This window comes from Neomonachus schauinslandi, chromosome 4 (assembly GCF_002201575.2).
Source record: "Neomonachus schauinslandi chromosome 4, ASM220157v2, whole genome shotgun sequence".
Lineage (NCBI taxonomy): Eukaryota > Metazoa > Chordata > Mammalia > Carnivora > Phocidae > Neomonachus > Neomonachus schauinslandi.
Window position 1 is genome coordinate 13,210,014 of NC_058406.1, and position 27,116 is coordinate 13,237,129.

At 59.1% G+C, this 27,116-nt stretch overlaps 2 protein-coding genes across 3 annotated transcripts in view; both read right to left on the reverse strand.

Moving 5' to 3' along the window:
- The window catches only part of TAS1R2 (taste 1 receptor member 2), a 16,986-nt gene extending 11,603 nt beyond the window's left edge, over nt 1-5,383 (reverse strand). Inside the window, 4 exon segments of the mRNA XM_021683506.1 lie at nt 1,139-1,365; nt 1,368-1,911; nt 3,000-3,282; nt 5,202-5,383. Of these exon segments, the coding sequence (XP_021539181.1) occupies nt 1,139-1,365; nt 1,368-1,911; nt 3,000-3,282; nt 5,202-5,383 (1,236 nt within the window).
- A 7,029-nt stretch (nt 5,384-12,412) lies between these two features.
- Nucleotides 12,413-27,116, reverse strand: part of ALDH4A1 (aldehyde dehydrogenase 4 family member A1) — a 29,416-nt gene continuing 14,712 nt past the window's right edge. Inside the window, exons 4-15 of one of the 2 annotated variants that reach the window (XM_021683507.1) lie at nt 26,688-26,735; nt 25,765-25,920; nt 24,233-24,382; nt 24,073-24,147; nt 22,809-22,996; nt 20,478-20,551; nt 18,221-18,417; nt 17,998-18,045; nt 17,002-17,154; nt 16,187-16,308; nt 15,348-15,466; nt 12,413-14,705 (exon numbers count right to left, since the gene is read on the reverse strand). In XM_021683507.1, the coding sequence (XP_021539182.1) occupies nt 14,593-14,705; nt 15,348-15,466; nt 16,187-16,308; nt 17,002-17,154; nt 17,998-18,045; nt 18,221-18,417; nt 20,478-20,551; nt 22,809-22,996; nt 24,073-24,147; nt 24,233-24,382; nt 25,765-25,920; nt 26,688-26,735 (1,443 nt within the window). In that variant the 3' untranslated portion in view covers nt 12,413-14,592. The remainder of the gene's footprint in view (nt 14,706-15,347; nt 15,467-16,186; nt 16,309-17,001; nt 17,155-17,997; nt 18,046-18,220; nt 18,418-20,477; nt 20,552-22,808; nt 22,997-24,072; nt 24,148-24,232; nt 24,383-25,764; nt 25,921-26,687; nt 26,736-27,116) is intronic. The other variant, XM_044913892.1, reaches the window with a different exon arrangement.

Consider the following 27,116-nt stretch of genomic DNA (forward strand, 5'->3'; position numbering starts at 1 on the left):
AAGGAAGGAAGGAAGGAAGGAAGGAAGGAAGGAAGGAAGGAAGGAAGGAAGGAAGGAAGGAAGGATCGTCCTTGCAACTCCCCTGAGTGGGAGGAGGCCTGGACTATCATAGTCCAGACACTGGTGTCAGAAATGGATGCGGACAAAGAGGAAGACATTCAGCTTCTCTCTGCACCAGGTCCCAGACACACAGCATGGTCAGTCCTCCCCAGAACTCGGCACGGTGCCTGTTATTCCTTCTTTTTCACACATGAGAAATCCAAGGCTCAGAGATATTCAATAACTTGCCCAAGGTCTCACAGCTAGTGGTGGCAAAGCTGGGATTCAAACCCAGGTCAGCCTGAGTACAAAGCTCTGCCTCCCAACAGATGGACAGAGGGGCTGTAGCTGAGATGTTGGGGGTGGACAGAGGCAGAGAGAAGGACGCAGTGGAGAGTGAGTGGTGAGCAAATGACCCAGCGTGCGGTCCTGGCTGGCTGGTCCCTGTGAGAGCTCAGAGATGCTGGATAACAAGGTATGAAGTGTACATCTCTGATGTAAATCCCTCCGCTCCTCCAGATCCTCAGGAAAATCTTCTACCCCTGTGAAGATTTCATGGTTTGGGGTGTGCGTGTGTGTGTGTGTGTGTGTGTGTGTGTGCGCGCGCGTGCGCGCACGCGCGCACAGACGCGCGCAAATCAGAAAAACATAGATTTAAACTCCAAGTCTGAATCCAGACGACACAAACCTGGGACAAGAGAAGATGCATAAACCCCAAGCAGGGCCTCAGAGAGCGGACAGAATACATAAGCCCGCCCCCAAGGCCTCCAGCCCAGAGAAAGACGGCAGGGGACCTGGGGCGCCCACTGCCTGCCAGGCTTCTTTCCAGGGAATGTCACCCAAATCTCCTCCTAGGACAAGCCATCTTGGATGGCATTGATTACATTAATACAAAAAGGAGTTTTGTCACCATGAAGGACTTCTGTCTGGTTCTATGTGTCTGGAGGCAGGGCATGGTCCCATGGCCTCTCCACCAGTTTGCCCCGAAGCCAGCAAGCGAGGAGAAGGCTAGCTCAGAGCAGGTGCACCCAGCGGTCTCCATGGCGACCACTCCATGCCTGCCCTGTGGGGCCCTGACTTTCCATGGGCGGGGCCTCACCTGCCAGGGGTAGACCACCCTCTTGGAGCAGGTGGTCTGGGTACAGTGCAGGAGGCTGGGTAATGCATGGGCCACGGCATAGACAGCTGAGTACACGCTGTAGACCACGCACTCACCAGAGAGCGTGAGGATGGTGTTGAAGGACGCGGGGGTGTCCTGGCAGGTGTCGCAATCCTGGTTGCAGGTGGCCCCCAGGCTGGTCCTGTTGGGCACAGGTTGCCCGGCCTGGGCGGGCACATGTGGAACTCGCTGAAGCCCGGGATGGGCACGCTCTGGGTGGTGATGCCCAGGAAGGTGCCCGTGTTACGCAGCTCGGTGAGGTTGTGCAGGACCGGGTCGATGGCCCAGGACTCAGAGGCGATCCACACGGTGCCCGTGAAGTTCTGGCAGAGCATCTCGTGGAAGAAGTTGTGCAGGACCAGGTCGGGCGAGAACAGGACCACAATGCGCGCCGAGCTCTGCTGTAGCTTGTCCACGATGGCTTCCAGGCGCTGGCGCTCCCACTGGGTCACGTCCTGGCTGGGCTGTGGCGTGGGCAGCGTCTCCTGGAAGGTGATGCAGATGTCGCCGGTGGTCAGGCGCTCGTTGAGCAGTTGGCTGTTGTAGCGTCCATAGTCGTCGCCTCTCACCAGCACGATGATCCAGTTCCAGCAGAAGTGGAGCATGACCTGCACCATGGCCTCGATCTGGTGATCTGTGCCCGGCACCGTGTGCAGCAGGGCGGGGAAGCGCTGCTTGTCCCGCAGCTCATCACTGATGGTGCTGTAGGTGATCTGCCAGAGGGGACCGCCGCCAGCATGAGTGAGGGCCTCCCCAGGCCACCGTCGCCCCGCCTGGGTCCCCACAGCATCCCCCCCAACCTTCCCCCTGTGGTCTCTGCTGAACGTGGCAGCCAGGGGACCCAGCACGCACGTGTCAGTCACCTTACTTACTCCTCTGCTCAAAACCCTCCAACAGCTCCAAAAGTCACTCAGGGGCAGCCAGAGTCCTTAGTGGCCCCCAAGAGGCTCCATCACTGACCCCAGCCCTCACCTCTCTGACCTCATCTCCTCCTACTCTCCCGGGGTCCCAGTTCTGCTCACGGGTTCTGTGAACGCACCAGGCACCTGCCGGCCTCTGCGTTCGCTGCCCCCTCGTCCCAGGGGGCTCTTCTACACACCTGCATGCCTCCCTCACCCCTTCACCTCCCTCGGGTCTTCATCCAGTTGTCAGCGAGACCCACCTGACCACCTGCTGGGAACTGCAGTCCCTCTCTACCCGTTCCACCTGTCCACCGACCTGTCCAGCCTCCCTCACCCTGCTTGCCTTTTACTTCTTGCTTACTTTACTTGCACTGCACTTCTCACTTTCCAGCAGCCTTATCACGTGGTTCCTGACATGGCCTGTCTCTCCCGCTAGGAGATGGGCTCTTATGTTTTGTCCCCTCCTGTATCCTCAGCCCTACAACAGCACCTAGCACCGGAGGAGCTCGATAAATATTGGTTAAGTGAATGAAAGAATGAGTTCAGTCCCAGAATGGATGCCTCACATAAGTATTCTAACATTTACTAAGCACCTACTATGTGTCAGACCCTTGGTGCTTTACATAATAAAAACGACGGCAGAAATTATAGTATTTGTAACTCCCGACTGTGGGCTATCTTCTTGTGCTAGCTGCTCGTTAATGCATGAAAATTTCAGGCCAATTCTGGTTGAGCTCTTAACCCATCAACCAGGCTGCCTTCCCAGGGCTGGGGTTGACATCCCTACCCTGCTTCCCGCCTCCTCCTACCCCCATGACTGGTGGGGGGAAGTGAGCCCTCTGGACAACCACTCCTCTGCGCCCTCCCCAGCTACTTCTCCCAGGAGCCTGGGGCCTCACCTGTGGAAGGAGGAAGAGGGAGAGGAAGTGGGCCACAGTTGCGGTGGACTCGGAGTTGTCAGGGCCAATGACGGCCACTACCCGGGGCACATAGTGGCTGTAGTCCTCCTGGATGGGCAGGGAATAGTCCTCCTGAGCCTAGAAGTAGAGCACGGGCTGGACATTGTTGGAGATGTAGCAGACATCCACCACGCCGGGCAGCAGGCTGCTATGGTTGTTGATTTCCTCCACCACAAAGCTCATGGCCTGCAGGAGGTTGTAGCCCAGCACCTTCATTTAGTACCTGGGGGGCCACGTGGGCTGGGGTGGGAAGCAGGTCCAGAGTGAGAAGGGGAAGGGATGGGAGAGCCAACTTGTCCTCTCTGCCTCCCATAAGAAAACCCAGGAGTTGTCCAAGGAGGTGCTCCAGAAGATTCTGGCATTTTTATCACACCACGGTCCCCATACCATGCCAAATCTCTAGAATCACCATCATCCCTATGACCACCTCTGACGTTATGATCTCTGTGGCTACCCTCAATCACTACCATTGTTACCACTACTGCCTTCCCTATGATCTCTACCACCACTCTACCGATGTCCACCAGTGTGATCACCATTACCCACTACAATCTCTGTCGTCACTGTTACACCGCCACACCCTCTATTCCTATGAACAATATCATCACCTCTGCCATCACTAAAACTACATGTCTGTGACCACCACAACCAATGCCACCATCACCGCCAACACCATCGTCTTCATCACCATCATCATCTTCACCACCATCATTACCGTCATCTTCACCACCATCGCCATCATCACCATCATCATCTTCATCACCATCATTACCATCATCTTCGTCACCACCCTCACCACCACTGCCACCACCGCCATCACCATCATCTTCACCACCATCATTACCATCATCATCTTCGTCACCACCCTCACCTCCACTGCCACCACCACCATCACCATCATCATCTTCACCACCATCATTACCGTCATCTTCATCACCATCGCCACCATCACCACCATCATCATCTTCATCACCATCATTACCATCATCATCTTCGTCACCACCCTCACCTCCACTGCCACCACCACCATCACCATCATCATCTTCACCACCATCATTACTGTCATCTTCACCACCATCGCCACCATCACCATCATCATCTTCATCACTATCATTACCATCATCTTCGTCACCACCCTCACCACCACTGCCACCACCGCCATCACCATCCTCACCACCATCCTCACCACCATCACCACCACCATCATCACCACCATCACCACCACCATCCTCACCACCACCACCACCATCACCATCACATACTCTTTGCCATTTGCATTATCACCAGTATTACTGCTATCAACATTATCAATATCACCACCCTCACCACCATCACTTCACTGGACTCCCCACCATCATCACAGGCATCAGAACATTCAACAATGAGCCCAGGACCATCACGGGCACCATCACCCTCACCATTCTCAAACCAGCCTATAACTTTCCTCAACATCACATAAAGGGTGCATTTCTTAGAGTCAGCCCTTTATCATCTTTTGCGCACTCCTTCCTTTATCCCTCTCTCTCAGAATGCCTTCACCCTCTCTGTACCAGGTCACTAATTCATAATCCCATGCTTGCATGAAGATGGCCCACCTAATCTCGAGGGATGCCGCCACCCCATGGGGCTCACAGGGGAAGGGTGAGCAAAGGAAATCCCTTCCAGTCCTGGAAGCACCTCCCCACCACAACCTAACCACAGCCCTAGGGAAATGCAAACCTTCCCCTCTAGTCTGAGAACCTGCTGCAAAAATACCACATTTATGCCTTCCAAAGGCATAACCCTTGGTTTCTAGACTGGGCCTTGGCATGGACTCCCTTGCCAAAGTGGGTGGGGGTGGTTTTGATGGTCTCTGCAACCCCTCCAGGCTCAAATATCCTGTAACTCTTTATTAAGAGATGTGACATTGGGACAACCAGGTCTCCATGTTTCAGAACACAATTGCCGAAGATCTTGGTAACATGAACTATGTGGGTTCTCCCTCCGAGCCAGTGGGGATAATCCAGGATGAGTGGTTGGCAATGAATGAGGAGGAGCATTTTGAGCCCTGGGTCCTGGCCTGGTCCCCTGAGGACCGCGGGACCAGTGCAGGCTTCCCACCCCACCCCCATTGCTGCTTCCAGCCTCACACTGGAGACTCACTCCTTGCACTGGGGCACCTGCAGGAAGTTGAGGTGGACGATGCCCTTCACATTGGCGTGGAGGGTGAAGAGGCCACCCAGGAGGTAATCCCCAGCCAGGTAGAAGTCTGAGTTCTCAGCCGGCGCAGCCAGGACCTGCAGCAGGATGAACATGGAGCAGACTGCCCTGGCCCGGGGTCCCATGGCTGGGAAGTGGGGGTCCCCGGAGGTGGCCCTACCTCATCAGAGAGCTGGCAGCTTGACACCAGGGGATTTGCACAGACATTTACATGTGCATGGCCCATGGGGTGGGGAAAGCACCTGGGACAGGTGGAGAGGTTTGAGAACTCTGGGGGAAAGGAGGAGGCTAGAACCAAGATGATCCCTTCCTCGGGCACGGTGGGACCTGGGTGGTCTGGGAGAACCCCATGTGGAAGTAGAGAAAGCCTGTCCTGCTAACTTGGACACTCCCTAGCCTTCTGCCACTTGATTGAGAACAGGTTCCCTGCCCCTAATGCTTCCAACATTTGGGAGTCCAGGACACAGATACTCACCCAGGAGACAGAGTAGGCTGGCAAATGGATCCCAAGCTTTAGAGCCTGATCAGGTGGAGCCTGGCATATAGTAATTCATATACAGCATCTGATAGCAGGAGTTCCAGAAGTAGCAGCCATTGTCAATAAGAACCAGGCATCATGCTACGTGCTTGCCATTCACCATCTCGTTTAATGCTCACGATGACCAGGACTATTACCAGCCCCATTTCACAGATGAAGAAACTGAGGCACAGAGAAGTTAAGAAACCCGCCCCTGGTTGCACAGCCAGCAAAGCTGGGATTCAAATCCCACAGTCAGATTTTAAGGCCTGGCTCTTAATCTCCATGATATATTACATCACGAAGTGATTTCCTTTGAGAAAAAAAAAACAGGAAAGCATCCGCAAAGAGAATGGGGGTCAGGGGATGGGGAGGCAGCGGCCATCTGTCAGCCCAACAATCCATCAATCAGCTCTGCTGAGTGAGCCCCCTCGGGGCACCCCCTTTGCACCCAGCACCAAGGGGCGGGGGTCCTGTCAAAAAGGAAAGCTGAAAATTTCCAAAGTCAAAGGCGACTACCCCCAAGGAGTGGGATGGAGAGGGGATGGTTCCCACAAACCAGGCACCCATCTGAATCAGAGACCCAGTCCACGTAATGTCGTGTTGGTCCTTGCCAGCCCTAATGATGCATGGCCTAGTGAGAGCCTCGGGGCCCCTGCTGTGGAACACCCAAAGCAGACAGCTCCCATCAGGGCCCCTGGGGTCCGGGGCTATGGCGAGAGGAGGCTTCAAGGCACAAAAAGTTGATCCAAGACCCCACGGTCTCACCCTGTCCCGCTCCAGCCAAGCCCAGCTCCTCCTTCAAGGGCTCGTCGGAGCCTTGCCTCCTCCAGGAAACCGTCCCTGGCCCCTGTGAAGTCATCCCACAGACATTTAGAACGACACAAAAAGCCTCCTGGTGTTGTGGAAACACGCAGGATTTGCTGTGTGATCTTGGGCCTGTCGCTGCCCCTCTCTGTACCGATGTCAACCAGCGCTTGGGAGGGGAGACCCAACCCATAACACAAAAGGAAGAGCTGTGCCTAGCTGTCTGGAGAGATGGGTTCTGGGCTTGGCTCTCAATTCTACGGGCCTCAGTTTCCTCATCTGTACAAGGGGAGGCCCTCTTCGGATTGCCCTTATCCTCCCCCTTCAGCAACGTGAGTTCACCCTCTGCCCCCGGGGTTCTCTCCAGACCCCTCCCCCTCTTGCTACACCCAAGTTCAGACCCTCCTCCTTCCTAGACCTCTCTGTCAGTTCAGAGCACAGCTCTATCCCTCCTTGCTCTACCACCTCCTAGGACTCCCCATTGCCTGCAGGGTCATGGCTGGGCTCCTGGCCTTGGGGTCTGAGGCCTCCCCAGCCTGGCCCAGCTCATCCGTCCTCCCTGACCCTGCCTTTGCAGCCTGCTCTCTCCGGCATCACGTGCCCCAAACCACAGCCACACTGGCCTCCTTGGAATGGGGTCCCTGGAGGCTGTCCCCAGGATGGCCTGCTGGAGCCTCGGAGACCAGTCACCTGCCATGCCGGACACTTGGGCAGTTGGGAGGGTAACAAAAGAGCACATTTCTAGGGTATGGTATAGGCCAGGCATTGTGTCAAGCACTTTGTATGCGTTATATTATTTAATTCTCTCACTCTGCAAAGCAGCCATTTTTACTCCCATTTTAAAAACAAGGAAACTGAGGGGCATCTGGGTGGCTCAGTTGGTTAAGCATCTGCCTTCAGCTCAGGTCATGATCCCAGGGTTCTGGGATCGAGCCCCACATCGGGCTCCCTGCTCAGCAGGGAGTCTGCTTCTCCCTCTGCCCCTCCCCCTGCTCATGCTCTCTTTCTCTCTCAAATAAATAAAGTCTTAAAAAAAAAAAACCAACAAGGAAACTGAGTCTGAAAGGTTAAGCAACTTGCCAAGAGTCACACAGCTAATAGGATTTAGACCCAGGCTGTCCTAGCTCTTAACCCTCGAGCTGTCTGACGTTGGCGTGGTCTTCCCACAGCAGCTGTCGCCATGATGCCCACCATGGGGGAGGGGGGTGCGCTGCCCTCCCCTCTGCAGGTGCCACCTGGAGGCCAACGTGCTAGAGAAGGACCAGTCATTCCAGGGCATGATGACCACACACTGCAGTTCTGAAGAGAGAGAACCAAGATGCCGGTTGCGGAGAGGCTCTGGGACATCCTGGAGACTCCGAGCAAAATCAGCCAAGCCAGGGGGTAAGCAGATGGTAGAGAAAGAAAGCATCGAAATTAACTGGAGCCCCTGGGTGCGGACCCGGCCCCAGGGTGCATGGGTGGGGGTGGAAGGCAGGGATGCCCGGGAAAGCCATTCACCCAGTGGGCACTGGTGAGCCCCCCATGTGGCAGGGCCAGGTGGGGTCCAAGGGCCACAGCCAGGACACAGGGATATGGCCTCCGTGGAGGAGGTGGGTCTGTGCCACGCGGCCTGGGAGGACAATGGTGGCCATGCACACGGTCACTTCCATTGCTAACATGTTCTGCGGGCTCACGATATGCCAGGCACAGAGTAGAGTCCTCTCCATCTCCATCATCCTTCCAATGTGCTACTGTTACGTCTCCATTTGGTAGATAAGGAGGATGAGGTTCAGAGAGGGACAGTAACTTATCCAAAGCCACACAGCGAATATGTGGATTAGAGAAATCCGGGACCCTAATAGGGACTGCAGGGAATGGTGGTGCCTGAGGGGCTCCAATGAGAAAGGAATAAGGGGCCCCCTTGACAGGGATGATCTCTCTGAAGACCAAAATCTCTTGAAGAAGGAGCACTGGACAGAGAGTCAGGGGTCCTGGCTTCCGGGCCCGCTCTGCCCCAACTACCCTTGGGCAAGTCACTGCCATTCTCTGGGCTACAGTCTCCTTACCTGTAAAACCGACTCAGTGCTTCTTAACATTTCAGGGCCAAGGGTCCCTTTGAGAGTCTGACGAAAGCCCCGGACACGGATACACACAGAGGGGCAAGTGAGTGAGGCTGGGGCGCTGGCCGCGCTGAGGACAGGCACCCGGGAACCCGCGGCGCTGTGACTCTCGTTCAGGGCTGCACGCACAGCACGTGCTCCAAGGTGGCCGGGACCCGGCACAACTGTCACCCTCACGGCCCAGTCCAGGCCCGAGTCCCCATGTTCACACCTGTGTGACCATCGGCGGCCAAGGTGGCAGAGAGCCATGACAGGCTTATGCAAAGTACACGGGGGAGAGGGGACAAGAACACGGGGGTCAGGAAAAGCTGCCCATTTGCCTTGCATCTGCTTCCCCCCCATGCTCACGGAAAGAAACTGGCCACATTTGCTTTGGGCTGGAAGGAGCTGCCCTGAACCTTCCCCCTCCCCCTGCCGTGGTGGTTGGAGGGGGGATGGAACCCAGGGGGCGCCCCGAAGAGAGGCCTGACCCAGGGACTGGGGGCTGCGTCAGCTCCTCTCCTCCACCCGACCCTCCAGTCTCTCTACCGACTTGCACATCGTTCCCTTTCCTGCTCTGCACCCCCCAAACCCCCCTCCCACCCACCCCAGCATTTTCCTTCTCTTTCTTCCCTGCCTGTGCCGCCTCCTCCAGAACGAAATTGGGCACCTGGAAACCTAGCTCCAATCTGGCCCCAGGGTGGTGGGGGGGGGGTGGGGGGGGCCAGGGGCAGCAGGACCTCCGCCCCGGGGAAGATCTGACAGACAAACAGCGCCCTGGTTCAGAGACATCCCGGAGGGGAGGGTCCCTGGGGAGGCCTCAGAGCCAGTTCTCAGGGACCCCAGCCTCATCAGTCACTCCTCTGAGAGAAGTTTCAAAGTCAAAAGTGGAGCAGATGGTGTGGGCCCTGGGGGAGGCCACAGGGTGGAGCAAGAAGCAGAAACCGTGTCCTGCAGGGAGCAGATGAAGGAATGAGGGACGTTCAGCCCAGGGAGGAAGACTCAGCGAGCTCTTGCCAGGAGCGGAAAGGGCCGAGACAGGGAAGGGGGTGGTCCTGTTCCCTGCGGCTCTAAGGGTCCAGCCCAGCCCGGGGGCTGGGGGCCAGGCAGCAGGCCCTGACTCCTCTCCGCTTCCTCGCCTCTAAAATGGCCACAGGCACCCTTGAGGAGGGTGAGTCAATGAGATGAATGCGTCAGGAATCTGCTCGGTGAATGATCGCAAACATCATACACCACAGTGTCGAGGGCTTTGTTCCTGGCCTGGAGCTCTCGATTTTAACCCTGATAAAACGCTGGGCTCTAGGACTCTGTACGGCCCTTCTGAGGCTCCGATCTGCCCAGCCTGGTTTCCGATCCTGGCTCTGCCACTTACAGGCTGTGTGAGCTCCCCCAGGCCTGTCCCTCTCTGAGTCCCGCTCTGATCCTGAGGCTTGCTGGATGCACGTCAAGGAGCAGGTGCCCGACGGCACCTCGGCTCCCTCGCTCTGCCCTGGCCCCCCCGTGCCAAGCGCTCCAGGGGCTGAGGGCGACTGCCGGGCCACAGGGGGCCTGGAGGGAGGATATGGCAGAGCCCTTGGGCAGAATTCCAATGTACGTCGGGCACCTGGGGGTGAATGGCACCCATTCCACCATCCAGGGAGCTGCCAACAACCTGAGTGAGAGTGAAGACGGGCTGCTTGTGTTTGGAGCCACAGTGACAGCCACGCCTCATGCTGCCCACTCGCTGGGTGGCTCCCACCCAGAAGCTGCTGGGTTCCTGCAAGGGACCAGGGCGAAGGGACCAGGGGCTGCTGGTATGGTCCCCAGGAAAAGTTCTGTCCCTGCCCCTTACTGAGCGGGTCTTCCTTCCCTGGGCCTGTTTCCTCATCTGGGAAATGGGGCAAAAAGAATACCGCCTCCTGTAGGGCCCCAGATAACTGGTGGGAGCCACTGGCCCAGTGACAGGTGCTTGGTGACACCTGGGGTATCCAGGATGAAGGTGTGGGGGAGGGTGGAACATAACAGGTTCTTATTCACCGAGCACCTCGGTCTGCAGGGTACGTGTCATGTGATCCTCAGCTCACCAAGAAATGCCAAGTCTGAGGGTGGGAGTGGGGGCCAAGGCTCAGGGAAGGGGGTGGTGGTTAAGACGGGCCTGGAGCCCAGGCCTGCCTGACACCAGGCCTGGCAGGCGGAGATGGGGACCATCTGCTGGTGTACGAGTTACTTCAGCCACCCATGCCTCAGTCTCCCCATCTGTAAGAAGGGAGTAGCAGAGGGGCCTCCAGGGGCTGCGGTGAGGCTCTGAAGACGTGGCACAAGGCCTGGCCCACGGCTGCAGCCACGGAATGTGGCTCCTGACAGACCACACGCAGGGACCGCGCCCGCCGTGGCTTCAGGAAAACGAAGTCACAAGCTTGTGAAGAGGGTGGGTCTCCACCCTGCCTCTTCCTCGAGTCCCCCCCCCCCCACCACCCCCCACGGAGGCTCTGGGTCAGCCTGGAGGCCAGGAGCCGGCAGAGGTGGCCCCTCATTTCCCTGGAGCGCACGCCTGACTGGTGGCCCGCGGGACACTGGCGGCAGGGACATCCGGCCCCAGTCAAATGGTTCACGCTCCGAGCCCGGACTGGTGGCCGGGCCGCCGACCACTGCAGGGAAATGAGGAGGCTCCTAGGCCCCTGCGGACACGTGCACTGACAGGGGCGGCCATGCAAAGGGGGCGGGCACCGGGCCCTCAGGAGCCACCAGCCGCAAGGCAGGGCGCCAGAGCGGAGGAAGGGAAGGCAGGGCTTGGGGCCCCCTCCCCGCCTCCCCCTCCTCCCCCGGCCCTATAGTTAAAAGGAGGCAAAGGCACCAGGTGGGGGTGGTGCAGTGGAAAAGAAACAGCTAGAAATCATGGACCTGACAGAGCGGCTGGCAAGGAGCATGGGCTGTGGGCACCCAGCCCCGGGTTCAAACCCCGGCCCCCCTATGAACCAGCCGCGTGACGTCTACTAGTCCTTCCACAGAAGGCAGGTAACAGCCAGTAAGGTCAATGTCGGCTAGATGAGACCAGATAGATAAAGCTAACTCTGCTGTGTCAATGTGAGCCTGAGCAAGCCACTCCATTTGCTCAAAGACACTAACCGGCCCCACGCACCCCCTACAAATGCAGCCACCACCTTTCCCGCCCGGGAGCTCCAGCCGGGGCCCTCTGGGGGCGGCCCTTTGTCCCCGAGTGAAGAAGCCCCCTCTGGCACAAATCCCTGGTAGCCCCTGGGGAAGCCAGTTGGGGGCGCTCCAAAGGGCAGAGTCTCCATCCCCTCCCCACAGCTCTGGGATCCTGCCCACCAACAGCCCCGATCAATGAACCCCGGGACAGGGAGGTGTCATGCGGCTAGGATCCCTTTTTATGTCCTTTGGAGGCAGGCCAGGCCAGTTTCCCCTCCACGTTGGCCGGCCCACGTGGACTTCGACCCACAGACTGTGGGCTCAGGCTAACTGGCCGGGGTTGCTCGCCAGCCCCCACCCCCGTCATTTGGCCAGTTGAGGTCTTTCCAAGGCAGGTCAGTGCTGTGTATGGACATCTCGGGGGGAGGACAGCAAATGGGTTTGGGAACCACAGGCGTGGCTTTATGTCCAAGTGATAGACCATACCCTTGGCAAGCCCCTTCATCCCCTGCACCCGTTTCCTCTTCTGTGAAATGGGAGCACGGCAGCGTGTGACTGTGTGAGAAAACACAGTCCTCCAGAGAAACAGAACCAACAGCATACACAGATTTATTGTAAGGACACTGCTTGTGCCATCTTCTAGGCTTGGTTAAGTGCAGAATCAGCAGAGTAGGCCAGCAGGCTGTGAAGACCCAGGGAAGAGTCACAGCTAAGTCCAAAGGCTGTCCATCGGCAGAATCCCTTTTTGCTTGAAGGAGGTCAGTCTTTGTTCGATTGAGGCCTTCAACTGATTGGATGAGGCCCACCCACAGTATGGAGGACAATGGGTTTTACTCGGAGTCCACTGATTTAAATGTCAATCTCATCCAAAAACCACCTTCAAAGAAACATCCAGAATGTTTAACTAAATACCTGGGCACCAGCTAAGTTAGCCCAGCTAAGTTTTCACATCAACGTAACCATCACAACACAGTAACAGTGGCTGTTGCAATGTATACGTGGTTAACAAGGTTGAATCATTAATTCTGTACCTGGCATTGTTCTAAACAATTGTATGAACTCATTCAGTCATCACGACAATCAGCGTGCACGTGCATGTGTTTGTGTATTAGTCCCCATCTCACAGATAAAGAGAGAGAAGATCAGGGAGGCTGCACAACTTTCTGAAGGCAGAGAGCCAGGATCTGAACCCATCTGACTCCCGAATTCCCATACCTCCAGCCCATATTCCCCAACATCAGCGTCCACCCTTCCTTCCAACACACCGCGGGCTGTGCACTCTTGATGTGAAGGACGTATGAGCAACATATGTCCCACACATCAGCCTTTGTTTGAAGAAGCTGGCCAGCCCCCACCACCCCCACCAGAAAGACCAGCGTTTTGATTAAGTAACAAGTATTTATTAGGACGGCAGCAGAGCGAATCACACCACCACCTCACAGTGTCACACCAGTAGAACAAGGCCCACCTCCAGCGCCTCTCCCCAGCCGACTGCCCTGGCCTCTCCAGGCAGAACTAACGCTCTGCCCCGGCGGCCTGACCCCGGGTCGCGGGCCACAGTGTGCAACCATGGTGCTCGGCGGCCAGCCCCACGGGGACCCCTGCCAGTTGTCCTTGACGAAGGGCCAGGACTCTTGGGGCCCCGTAAAAACTGTCCTCCAACGTCACCCCTTATCGATCCTCAGCCCCCTGCAGTCCAATTCGCAGGGGTTTCTGAGTGTCCACCAGCTGGCTGCGTCGAAGAACGGGCCGCCTAGGGGCCAGTCCACACAGAGCCACCTCTGTGCAAAGGAGGGAAGGTTCTACGGGCCATCCTCAGCCCAGGCCAGACGGGAACCCAAGGCCAGCTCTCGGGGCTGGGAGAAGGTGGGAGCAGTCTCCCCGGGCCTGTTCTACCACAGCCTGTGAGGGCCGAGCCCCTGCAGGAAAGCCTGGGCCAACACAGGCGGGGAGGTGTGAGCTGACGGCAAGCTGAGATAGATGGCACGAAGGCCCACCCAGGGTTTTCCAAAACCACAGCCCAAACGGGAAGGCCAACCAAATCCTGCACCTCGGCAGGTAGCAGGCCCCCCAAGCCCACCACACGAAGACTGCCAGGAATCACGTGGGCCTCAGGAGAACACAGGTGCCCTGGGGAAAGGCGCACGAGTGTCTAAGGCATATGGTCAGGCCCAGGTACCTGCTGGCCCAGGTGGGCGTGGGCCAACCGCTGGTGAGGAAGGTGGGCAGCCCAGACCAAAGAAGGCCAGGCCAGCTGGTGCCCCCATGCCCCTCAGCCACCCCAGGTCACACCTCATCCTGGAGCCCTGGAGGAGCCAAGGCCAAGGCCAGGAGACTCTGTGGATGCTCAGGTTCGCCAAGGGGCCCAGAGCTGCTTCCCTGTCCTGTAAGGGATCCTGGGAGGCACTCTATTGCCATTCCCCAGGTCCCAAAGTCAGGCACTCTATTGCCATTCCCCAGGTCCCTAAGCCAGGCACTCTATTGCCATTCCCCAGGTCCCTAAGCCACTGGGCCACAGCGCAGAAGAAGAAGACAGGCGGGGAACCTGCCAGATAGAAATCTCTAGGACAGCCACGATAAAGGGGTGGCAGCCCTGTTCCTCCCCAGCATGGTCTCAAATCAGAGCCCGTACCTGCCCCCGAGGGGTGGGACAGGCCAGGATGTAGCCCAGTCAGGGAAAGCGGGCAGTCTCGGCCCTGGAGAGGGGGCCGTCCCACGGGGAGCAGGTCAAAGGGGCTGGAGCGGGACCAGGGCGCTGAGGTCAGCCGTCCGGACAGACAGCAGAGGCGCCGAGCGGGGCTCACTGCATGTAGGCGTAGCGCCAATCCCCCAGAGGCTCGTGGGTCTCCTTGATGACCTGGGGCGACGTCCACCGCAGGATGTAGTGGGGCCCCCCTGGCTTGTCGTTGGTTCCTGTGGAAAAGACAGCTCTGCTTTTCTCTGAAAAGATAGGGCAGCTCCAGGCAGAAGGGAAGGGGTGGGAAGAGCTGACAGACTAACCAGGGCACCAGCACAGGCAATAAGCAGCTCAACAAAAACCGAGTGTGTCCACGAGGCCAGGGTTTCCTGAGCACGCTCAGGCAGAGGTCAGGTGAGGCAGGACCCACGCTCCCCGGGTCCATGCGCCCCACCTGCCAAGGGGTGTCTGGGAGCACTGTGGAGAGAGCACTGCACTGGGAGCCAGGAGCCCTGGGTTCTGGCCCTGGCTTTGCACCAAGGCAGCTGGGATCTAGGGTGAGTCACTGCCCCACTCTGAGCCTGTTTCCCCAATTGTAAATAGGAGGAGTTGCACTGAGGTGACCCAGAGCACGGTGGTAAAAGGCATGAGTGCTGGAACTAAAATGCCAGCTCTACTACTTCCTAGCCATGTGCCCTTGAGCAAGTCACTCCAGCTCCCTGTGCCTCAGTTTACCCCTCTGTAAAATGGGAAGAAGAACTCTACCTTCCTTAACTCCGGCCCACAGTGTTTGCTATTACTCTTAACACCCTTGACGTGAGGGGTTGAGAGTCTCCTGACAGAACCTGCCTCCCCTCTGGAAAGGAGGACCCACTCACCAGAGGCTCGGGCCCCCCCAAAGGGCTGCTGGCCCACCACGGAGCCAGTGGACTTGTCGTTGACGTAGAAGTTGCCGGCCGTGTTCCTCAGCATCCTTGTGGCCTCCTGGACAACATCCCTACACGGCAGGGCAGCGGTTAAGAGGGCAGCCGGCTCACCTGCCCCCAGCCCAGCCCACACCGGCTGCCCGGCCGACGGGGGCCGGGCCACAGGGGCGCTAGACCCCTCGGGCGGGGTCTGAGAGCCTCTGAGCCCCTCCTCCTCTGGGAAGTGGCTAGCATGCCTCCCTCACAGGGCTGCTACAAGAGCGGAACGGGAGGGTGAGGGTCAGGCTGCGTGCACTCAGTGGCCCATCCTGTCCAGTATTCCTGGCCCCCCAGGAGCTGGGGGAACCCCCAGACCCCCACCCTGCCCCCAGGTTCCAATCTCATCTCCACCCTCTTAGAGGCAGATGGGGCAGCAGCTAGTCCACCGAGGAAGGAAAAGAAAAGGGTTTAGCATCATGGCATCCTGGCTCAAATGTGGCCTCTGCAAGATGAGCAGTGAGCCCCTGGCCCCTGAGCCCACTTTTTCTGCTCTGCAGCATGAGGCAATGACCTTGCTGAGCGGGGCTCCATCGGACCCAGGGGAGCTGGTCAAAAGCTCGTAGGCTGCGGCCCCGCCCCTAGAGATCTAGTTCCGCTGCCTCTGTGTCCCCGTGCTTGGGATGCCTCCCTGCCAGTCAGGGCTGAAGAGGGGCAGGGGCGGCATTAGTACTAGGATCCTCGTCCAGGGGGTGGTTGCGGGACAGGGTGGGGCAGGACACCGGGCCAAGAGCGCAAGGGCAGCGGCCACTCACTTATCCTGGGCGAACACTGCCCCCGTGAGGCCGTAGCTGGTGGTGCTGTCGACCAGCCACAGCGTCTCCTCGTACTTGTCATCCGGGTAGACATAGACGGTCAGCACGGGCCCGAAGATCTCCTGAGACAGAAGCCCCAGGGTCAGACCCCACCTGGACCGGAGCCCCAAGGCCTCCCAGTCCCCCTGCTCCGGCCTCTGCCTCTCGCCTGTCCCCCCGCCTCGGTCCACAGCTCAGCACCTGCGAGAAGGCCAGGCACCTCCCGCCGGGCTCCCTCAGGAGAGAGCCACACCCGGTTCCTGCCCCGCCGACCCCATCCCAACCTGGCAGAAGATCCCAGGAGGCTTTCTGGCCCTCGGTGCCAGCCAAACCCACACCCGAGAGCAAGACTCCTGGCAGCAACTGGCACAGGAACTGCCCGGCAATATCACGGTCCCCTTGGCCACCCCTGCACCGTCATCCCGGGCAAGAGCTTTGACCCCTCGGAGCCTCAGTTTCTCATCTGTAAGATGGGAATGCTAACACCCTCTCCTCTCAGTCAAGGGCCCAGCTGTTGCCACAGGCCGTGGAAGTGCTAGAACACGGCCAGGCTCAGCAGTGTCAAGGACAGAGCCTTGGATTTGGGGTCAGGAGGCCTGAGTTCAAGGCCTGGCTCTGCTCTCACTGGGAACGAGACACTCCCTTCCTAGAACCTCACACTCCCATCTGTGAAACGGGGTAGCACCACAAGAAGGAAGCCACACACAAGGGTCCCGTGTGCGCTGTGCTCGGGGGAGAGACTGACGTCTATGTCCCAGGCTGCCCGCCCCACTCACCTCCTTCATGATAGGCTCCTGAGGGTCCTTGCTCTCGACGATGCAGGGCTCCACGAAGTAGCCCACAGAGTCGTCACACTTGCCCCCGGCCAGGATGGTGAGGCTGGGTGAGGAGCGGGCATGCTCCAGCCACTTCTTGATGCGACCGAACGACTGGGATGGGTGGGAAGGAGGGGGTGTCACAGACCGGCTGGGACGCCATTCCCAGCAGCAGTGCCCCCAACACACTGGTCCCTGAAGGGCTCAAATTCTGGAACAGGGAATGGGGAGAGGGCAAAGCCAGGGTCCGGCTAAGCCATGGCAGAAACAAGGGCAGACACGCACGCCCATCTGAGAGACAGAGAGAAAGAGAGAGAGAGAGAGAGAGAGTGTGTGTGTGTGTGTGTGTGTGTGTGTGTGTGTGGCAGAACCACAATTATACTTACAGAAACAACACACACGAGTGTACACACAGGCATGTGCACGGCCACGAGCCTTCATGCATAACATGTTCATATGCACGTCTGTTACACATACATGTGTGAATGCAGACGGCCATCTATACACATACGAACATACACATGAACACGTGTGCACACACAAGGTGTATCTGTTCATGGCGGAGAAGGCCGGAGGCGTGTATGTGGGCGTGTCTGCTTCCACGGGTGACCCACACACCTGCCTACACGCCCAATCAGTGTGTTCGTGGGCACACGCACGCACACGTGTTTGGGAGCATGCTGCAGCCCTGCAGGCCTGTCTGCGTGCGCGTGTGGACCTACACTTAGTGGGGGCTTGTCCAGCCTGGGTGCGGGATGCGCGGGAAGCAAGTTGTCTGGTTACAGATGATTCTGCCGGTTTCAAAGCGCGGGGTGGGGGCGTCCGTGTGGCCATCGGGCTGCCTTGCCGGAAGCAGTGGAGCCGCGTCGGCCCCAGTCAAGGCCCCCACATCTCCTCCTCCCTCGCCCACCCGGGGCAGGGCCCGGCCCCCCAGGAACGCCTGCTTCTTGCCCGTACCTTGGCATCAATCACGGCGGAGAAGAAGGTCCCAAAATCCTCTGCTGGCTGGAGGTGAGGGAGGCACCAGAAGAACTGGAGTCACCGCAGGCCAGAGACAAAGGGAGCCCCCGCCCCGCACAGCTCCCCCCCACCCCCGCCGCCCCGGCCCCGCACACTGCCCAGGAGCCTCCAATCCCATCAGCCACCCGCTGGGCCGCGGCGGGGAGGCCGCGCCACTCACGTCGCCCACTTTGATCCTGCCATGCTCCTGCAGCAGCCGCCCTTTGATCTGCGGCCACAGCGACCGCGGCACGTACAGGCGGGAGCAGGCTGAGCACTTCTGGCCGCCGTACTCGAAGGCCGAGCGCAGGGTCCCGCTCACCACGCTGTCCACGTCGGCCGAGCGGTGCACGAAGTGGAAGTTCTTCCCCCCACACTCTGCAGGGGAGGGGGGCGTGAGGGGAGCTGGCTTCCCTGCCCGCCCGCCGCCCCACCTGCACCTGTGTGCAGGTGTGCGCAGCCCCAACCCCGGAAGCCAGCGAGCCAGGCCCATCTCCCACCCCACAGCTGGGGAAACTGAAGCTGGGGCAGGGGTGCTCCCATCAAGACAGAAGGACCAGAACCCAAGGCTCCCAGGAGCCAATCCATTCCCAGAAGCAGGCATAGCTTTCTTGGCGCCTTCCTGACCCCCCAACCCGGTGAGAGGAGAGGGAGGGGCTCCACTCCGTGTCGGCTACCAGGGCTGGTCCCTCTTCCTACTCATGGCAGTGAACCACCCCCCTCATTTTCTCAGCCCCTGGGCCCTGGTTTCCTCCCTCCGTGAAACACGAGTGACCAGCAGCTCCCGGTCACAAAGCACTAACCACCTGCCAAGCTCTACTCAAAGCACCTCCTGCTTTGTCTCATGAAAGCCCCAAGGCAACCCTGTTATCATCCGCATTTTTAAAGACAAGAAAACAGCGCATGGCTGGCTCAGTCAGAAGAGCGTGCACCTCTTGATCTCTGGATTCTGAGTTCGAGGCCCAGGTGGGCATAGAAATTACTTAAATAAATAAAAACTTACAAAAAGAAAAGAAAACACAGAGAGATTAATTCTGGAGGCTGGGAGGTGGTAGAGAAGTGGTGGTCTCCCTCCCTCAGAGCACAGCAGGAAGGGGGCAGAGAACAGAAACCCAGAGACAGCTCGCTGCTCCCACCTTGTAAAGGGTGGACTGGGGTAGAGATGCCACAGTGGCTGAGGGCGCACCTTCCCTGACCCCAAATCAGAGCGCCCACCAGCTCAGGAGTGGGTCCGGTCTCCCTGCGGGCCCCACATCATCCACAGGAGCAAGAACCCTGAGCCACCAGCCCCCGCTCTGCGGTTGCTGTGTGACCCTGGACGGCCCTCTCTCTTATGCGCTCAGCCCTCTCCCAAAAAATCTTGGTCCATGGGGGCCTCCGCAAAAATGGGGTTCTATGAGCCACAGAGTTTGGGAAACACTCATCACTCCTTGCTCCTGAAGATACCTCATGCCTTTAAAAGCATTAAAGGCTCTGGGAAGTCCTGCAGACACGGAATCTGTTTTGCTTCAACACAGCAAATCTCCTTGACCTTGCAGGTGTTTCTTTGTGGGAAACTTAGTAATATTTCAGTAAGCTCCAGCCTTGCTGAGCTCTCGGGCCCCCGGCCGGCCGGCCCCCGCCCCCTACGCCACCTACACTGGCCTCATTCCCATCTCGTGGCCTCCGCACCTGCAGGTCCCTCTGCCTCGATCTCGGTAAATAGCCGCCGTCAGACACACGTGGCTATTTACATTCACACTGATTTAAACGAAGCAAAACAAGACATTCACTTCCTCAGTCACACCAGCTGCCTGTCAAGTGCTCAACAGGCACCCGTGGCCACCGACCACCGGCCACCGGCCCGGACAGCAGACACGGAGCATTTCCATCACCGCGCAAAGCTCTACAGCACAGCGCCGGGGCCTGCAAGGTTCTGCCTCCCAGGTCTTTGCGAGGCTGACTGGCTTCCTCCCTGCATCCAGGTCTCAGCTCAAAGGCTCCTTCCTTGAGGAGAGAGCCACTCGACCGGCCACCCTAGATCACCCACTGCGCCCGGTCCCGGGGCCTCTGCACGCCTCCTTTCTCTCGTGGATTCTGCACATCATCCGTGTGCCCACTGTCTGCCTCCTTCTACTGAACACAAGTTCCTGAGGGCTGGGTCTGCGTCTCTCGCCACCAAGGCATCCCTGGTGCCCAGAAAGTGCCTATGTAGCTGTTTAATATTTTATTTGCTGAATGAAGAATGAATGAATGAATGAACGAACAACTGCACATTCTAGGGCACAAGCCCCAGGATCTAGCAGAGCTGAGACTCCGCCCCTAAGGCCTCTCACTGCTCAGCTCCTGCAGGGCTACCCCCCTCTATGGTGGCATCACCTCTGCCTCTTCCTCTTCCATGATAGTCAGGAAGGGGTCCCCGGGGGCCACAGGGAGGGCGCCGGGAGAGGGACCCTTACCTCCGGCCAGGCGTGGGAAGGTGCGGAACCGGTCCAGGTTCTGGGCCACCTGCTTCCACAGGTGTTTGAAGGTGCTGAAAGCAGAGGACAGGGCAAGGATTAGGAAGTGAGGCTCAGGCCCCTGGGACAGTGAGGGTCCTGGGGGGTGGGGAGGAGGCCCTACTAGAGGAAGGGGCCCCAAAGCCCAGCAGGTGAGGGCAGAGGTCAGAGCGAGGCCTGGAGGGCGGGAATGGAGTAGGCGGGGGCAGCTGGAGACAGGCTACATTCGGGACCCGTGGGGAGGGAGCAAAGGTAGGCTTGGTGGCAAGATGATGCAGACAAGGCCAGGGGTCCCGACTCCGACACTCACGGCCATGTGACCTTGCACTCATCACTCAACCTCAAATTGTGCACCTCATCTGGGAACTGCAGAGAACATTCCCACCTGGCAGAGCTGTTCTGTGATCGCTCTAATGGGAGTCAAGTGCTTAGGTTGGTGCCAGACACGCTGCAGGTGCCTGGTAGGGGACAGACGCGGCCATGTCTGAAAGGGGCGCCCCCAGCCCAGCGCCCCGGCTCTGGCGGCCAAACCAAGGAGGGTCCTGGGAGAGGGAGTGCAGGCCCCCACCTCCTTCCCAAGCTCCGAGTGTGACCAACCTCAGCACCACAAAACAATAAAAATGCTAATCACCAGGGAGCCTGCGACACAGTAGCTAATACTAATTTATGACTTTCCTACCTTTAAGCCCGCTGCTCATCAGAGCATGGCAAATGGGGGCCAGGCCTGCTCCGCCTGCTAATAGGCAGGGACCCGTGGGGCCTGCGCTGGCAGAGTGGGCCTTTCTGGAAAATGGTCCTCCTCAGCAATTCTAATGCCTCCATCACACCCGGCAAATCCTGGGAAGGGGGGTAGGAGAGCCTGAGGCCAGGCGAGGGAGACTGGAAGCCACCGCAGGTGTCCCCAGGGACACCAGGAAGGACCCCCTAGTGCAGACCCCGACCTTTCCACTCAGATGACCATGAGGCACCTCACAAAGTGACCAGCAGGTGACTTGTCATGTCCACCCACGCCTTCCAGGTGCCCCTCTGCCCACAGCCTAGACTTTCCCACGGACCCCCGCCCCATCCACTGATCCAATCCCACAGACACGTGATCACGCCTCCCTGCCACCTGCTCACTTGAATCCACTCCCACCGTCGACCCTGGTTCAGGCCTCTGCTGTCCCCTCCTGGACGTGGACAGCCTCCTCACCGCTCTCCTGCTTCTGACCACTGGTGACTTGTCCACAAAGCAGCCAGAGTGGCCATCCAGGACAGAGGCTGCGAATGCAGGGGCCCCCGCGGCGCCAGACCGGGAAAGAAGGACCAGGTACGCAGAGGCCCAGCGCCTGTGAGGCTGCCAAGGATCGAAGAGCACTCCATCCCCACCTCTAGCCAGGGGTGCCCTGTGGACACGCAGGCCCAGAGGGGCAGGTTCTCAAAAGCAGCCTGAGATCTCAAAAAGATTTTTGCATGAAACCGTCCCAACTGTACAAGGAGCCAAAGTAGAGCCACTTGCCAGATTCAACTAGAGAACGACCATCTGCAGCCTCTGTTTGAAATAAAGCTGCTTCATGCACACCCTGGGTATAAAACCTTCTGTGGCTCCCAGTCACCTTCCGGATAAAGTCTAGACACCTCTGTGGGCTCATAAGGTCTTATAGTCACGGGACTAAACTCCCCAAGAACCAGGACTTGTCCACACGTTCACTGGACACATACACCTGCTCATTACTGAATAAACGAGCAGTCACGATCGAACCGTTTCCTGTCCACATGCTTACCTCGGTCCCAGCACCCCACACTCCAGCCCCACAGAACCACCCCCAGCTCCCCGAGCACAGAGCTTTAGCCTCGAGGCCCTGCACGTGTTGCTCCCTCTCCCACAGCATTCTCCCTACCCCCTCTTTGCTTGGCTATCTCCTCTACCTAGATACCACCTCTTGCAAGAAGCCTTCCTGACTCTCCTCCAATTCATTCCAGGCTCCCTTGTGCCCTTCCCAGTGACAGAGGTGGCATCAACATTGACATCACCGAATGTCTGTAGGCTGCTTCCAGCCTGTGAAGTTCTTCCTCTTTGTTAACCCACTGGAGCCTCACAATTACTCTGCGAGGCAGGGACCATATTCCTGTTGAGCAGGTCAAGAAATGAAGGCTCAGACAGGTGAAGTGGGCCACCCATGGCCACACAGTGAGTCAGTGGGTATGGTCAGTGCCTGACCTCCGGCTCCTACAGAGGTCATGAGGCGGTCGCCTGGGGAACGTCCCCATGCCGCCTGGCCCACCCCACCCCACCCCACCCCAGGGGCTTACGGCACGCTGCCTGTGAAGTTGATACCACAGAGGTGTTCCGAGCTGGTGACAGTGTCGCCAAATGTGGGCCCATCGGCTGGCACAAACTGGATGATGTTGGGGGGCAGGCCCGCCTCCCGGAGGATGCGGTAGACAGCATAGCTGGCCAGCACGGCCGTGTCGCTGGGCTTCCACAGGACCACGTTGCCCTGCCCAGGAGGCACGGTGATGACTCACAAGGCCAGGGGTCACCACCCGACTGCCCCCCTCCCTCATCCTGAAGCATAGCCATCCCTCATGTGGAGCCACCAGGCCCCCCAGGAGGCCGGGATGTCCCCACTACTCCAGGTGTCGGGCACTGTGCTCTAAAAACCCTCGCCACTGGGACCACACCCTGCCCCCACTGCTCCCACACTCTGGCCACGGCCCCCTTCTTCTGGAAGCCTGTACCAACTGGTCCTGCCAGCGCCCCTCGGGCAGGTCTGTTCTGGGTGTTTCCACGTTGCTGCGTACTCACTGAGCATGGCCGGCAAGGGCTCATGGGCCTGTCTCTGCACATGTCCTGGCTGAGGACACGTGGGCACCTGGGTATGTGCGTGTCTATCTGTGCACAGATGCATAAGGACAGCCCGGGGCAGGAGCATCCCTGAGATCAGCCAGCCGCCCCATGTGGGGCCCAGGCCCCCACCACCTGCCAGCCTTCCTCCTGGTGCCCCACGAGCCACCCAGGCCCTCTAAGGGCAGGGCTGCATCACCCCCTTCGGCGGGAGCTCATGAGGGCGGCGGCCACCCTCTCCCTGACAAAGGCAGAGGAGCCAGGGACTTGGAAGCTAAGCCCGAACCCTTACTGTGTGGTCGTTTCCTAGACCTGACAGATCTCTGGCAGGGCACACAGTAGGCGCTGGAAAGCGATCTGCCATCACCATCAACATTCCCTGCACACGAAGCCCGCACCAGGCCAGACGTGTCCCACGCACGTGTCCCACACACAGCTTCACTTGCTCCCCACAACCCTGTACCCTGGGCTTTCCTAGATTTCCACTTCGAGGAGGAGGAAGAAACCGCCTCAGAAGTTTGGGGGCTTGCCTGGGGATCCCCCAGCACGGGGCAGAGCTGGGATCCAAACCAGTCTCAGATCCCAAAGCCTTTCCGGCGGGGGGAGCCCACACTGCCTCTGCCTTTCGGGGTGGCTGTCGTCTGCGGAGGCAGGAATGAGAGGCCCCGCCCGCCCCCGCCCGATCTCACCACCAAGGTCATCCTCTTACCATCAAGGTCATCATCTTACCATCAAGGCCGGCGCCCCCGCCAGGTTGCCGCCGATCGCCGTGAAGTTAAAGGGGGAGATGGCCGCCACGAAGCCCTGGGGAAGGGGGAGGGGGAGGTGGTGAGGCCAAGCTCGAGGCTTCCTCCTGCAGGCTCCTGGCCACCCCGCCACCAGTGGGTACCTCCAGTCCCCGGTACACGACGCTGTTGGTGCTCGGCGGCACGCTGAGGGGCTGCTGCCCCTCTAGCTCCACGGCAAACTTGGCATTGAACCGGAAGAAGTCGATGAGCTCAGCCGCCGCGTCGATCTCCGCCTGGATCACCGTCTTACCCTGCGCCGACAGCCAGACGGTCAGCGGCGACAGACGCGCCTCCCGCCAGCACTTTTCCAACACCGACCGTGTGCCCACGGTGACATGGTGCCCACGGTGCTGGTGGCTCCGTCCCCCTGGGTGAGCAGGTGCCCCCACTAGGGGCGTTTGGAGCAAGAAGCAGGAGGCCTGACAACAGCAAACCCGTTCTTCCCGACAGACTTAAGGGTCGGGGAGGGCCTCTGGGCTGCAAGAATGGGGCTTCTCCGGATCAGGGCAGCCCCTCCTTGGCACACAGGGTCACTGGTGGTGGTCACCCTGCTTGGGACCTGGAGCCACAGCAGCTAAGATGCTCTGGCCCTGGCTCTGTGAGGCCACCACGCCTCCTACAAGCTCCTGACTCTTTAGTCCAATAAGGCACCTTAATCTGGCCGTCGAGTGTGTGTGGCTCCCCCGGGACGTGCGGAGCCCACAACCACCCCAGGGGCCGCTGAGAATCAGGAGACCCTTGGCCAGTAAGGAGGTGTCATACCACCTCCGTGCAGCAGAGGAGGCCCTCACTACAGGACAGGGAGCTGGCCTGGCCCGGGGAGGGCCTAAGGCTCCCTCCCCAGGGAGGGCGAAATTAACCCTTTCTCCCTGGGCTCCCTTCCCCACTTGGGGCTGCTGGTGCCACTCCCTGACTCCTCATGCACTCAGTCGAAAAAGCTTCTCTGACTCCAGGAGATGTGCTGCAAGGCCCAGGAAGACGGAGAACAGCTAACTCGATTATTTTCTCCAAAAAGCTTGTAGAGAGGTGACAAACACACAGGAACGTATTATACCCAATACGATCTGAGCTGTAACTGGCAAACGAACAGCATGCTACAGGAGCATAGGGGCGGGACGAATCCTCTTGAACAGAGAAGATTCTGGAAGCCTCACAGAGGAGGTGATATCTGGGCTGGAGCTCGAAGGGAAGAGTTCACAGGACAGAGGAGAGTGAGCATTCCAGGCAGGGCCACCAGGCAGAAGCCGGGCAGGGAGATGGGATGCCTGCACTGTCCAGGGATCCTGCTAAATCCAGACTGGTGACCTCATGGGCAGAGCAGCCGGCGAGCTGGACACGGGCTGGAAACAGAGGGCCCTGAGTGCTGGGCACGGGACTTGGGACATGACTGTCAGTGAGAGAGAGACCCTGGCGGTTTGTAAGCCTGGAGTGACCTGCTGGAGGTGTCAGAGAGCCCACCCTGAGGGCTGCGGAGGTCTGACTGAACCTGGAGGATGGCACGGGGCCTAAGTCTCCAGCACACAGAGCACGTCCTGACACCCCGAAGCAGCCCAACTGATGGCTGCCATTTTGGATGGAGTGGGACGGCCTCCCTCCCCCAACTCCCACCCCACTGCGGCCACGGGTACCTCACCTGTCCCACCATGGTCTTGGCAAGGACCTCTGCCCTGCGTGGCCCGCTCAGCATGTCCGCCGCCTTCAGGAAGATCTGGGCCCGGTCTGCAACAGGCTTCAGGTCCCACTCTTTCCTGGCGGCTAACGCGGCCTCGATGGCTTTGTTGAGTAGGGCCTAATGAAGAGGAAAAGGTTCAGGGCTGTCTCCCACAGCGGGAAGGGCCCCAGGGTAATGGGCAAGGGAGACTGGAGACCACCCTCCATCCAGGGACCCATGGCTCCCTTAGCTCCAGTGCTCTCCCCCCCACACAGTGGCAAATACAGTGTCCCATCACCTGCCGGCCCAACCCAGGCCCCGAGCCTGTCTGAGGGACCTGCCAGGTAGGTCTGCATGCCAGGGACTTGGCACCAAGTCCCTCAGCTGTTAAACCAGCTCTGCTTTCTCTTTTGGTCTCATCAGGGCCTCACCTTCCTCCTGGGGCCCCCAAACCCACCCGCTAGAGCTGCCGGCCCTCAAGGTCAAGTGCCTGGCCAGAACCACAGCCTGGTCATTCACCCGCTGCCAGCATGACCTCGCTGCCCCATGAGCCAGCTCCTAGACCCCCTGCCACAGGGCACCCCAACCCCTCTCGCTGCCCCTCCATGAAGCCGATCCTCTGTTTGCCTTCTTATCCATGGTGTTTCCAATGTCCCTGACTCAGTCTTGCAGAATCTACTCCCCTTGGAAACCTGGCTGCCTCGCAGCCAGGCATGTTGGGGGATGTCAGCCTTGGCCCACGCAGCTCTCATCTGCCTCAAATGAAGCCCCGGCCGGCCCAGCCTCGTGAAAGACTCCACCCCCCACGGCCAGGGAGGGAAGCAGCGACTGACATCTGCCTCCATGCCAGCAGCCAGTGGGGAACAGAGGGCCAGCGCCCCTACCCGAAGTCGCCAGGGCCTCACCTTGTCTGCATAGCAGAACTTGGCCACCTTGTGTCCATGGTTGAAGGGCTGCAAGATGAGAGAAGAGCGAGGTCACTGCCAGCAGGGAGGTGCCAGGACAGGTGGGGACGTGGCCAAGCTCAGAGCTCGCCTTCCGGGCAAGAGTCCTCAGCACACTCGCCCTCTCCCCTCCAATCCCCACATCCATCTGTCTGACCAAGGGTTAGGGAGCACCTGCTGTTCGGTGAGTAAGACCACTCCTGCTCTGGAAGGTTCACGGTCCCGGAGAAAAGCATGGATCGCAGTCTTTGAGGGAAAGTGTGGACTTTGTGGTCAGACATGGCTTCACATCCCAGCCCCGCCACCTACTAGCTGGGGGCCGGAGGGAAGTAAGCTCCCCTTTCCAAGTCCCCCCCTGTGGGAAATGGGGACGCCCTGCCTCACAGCACG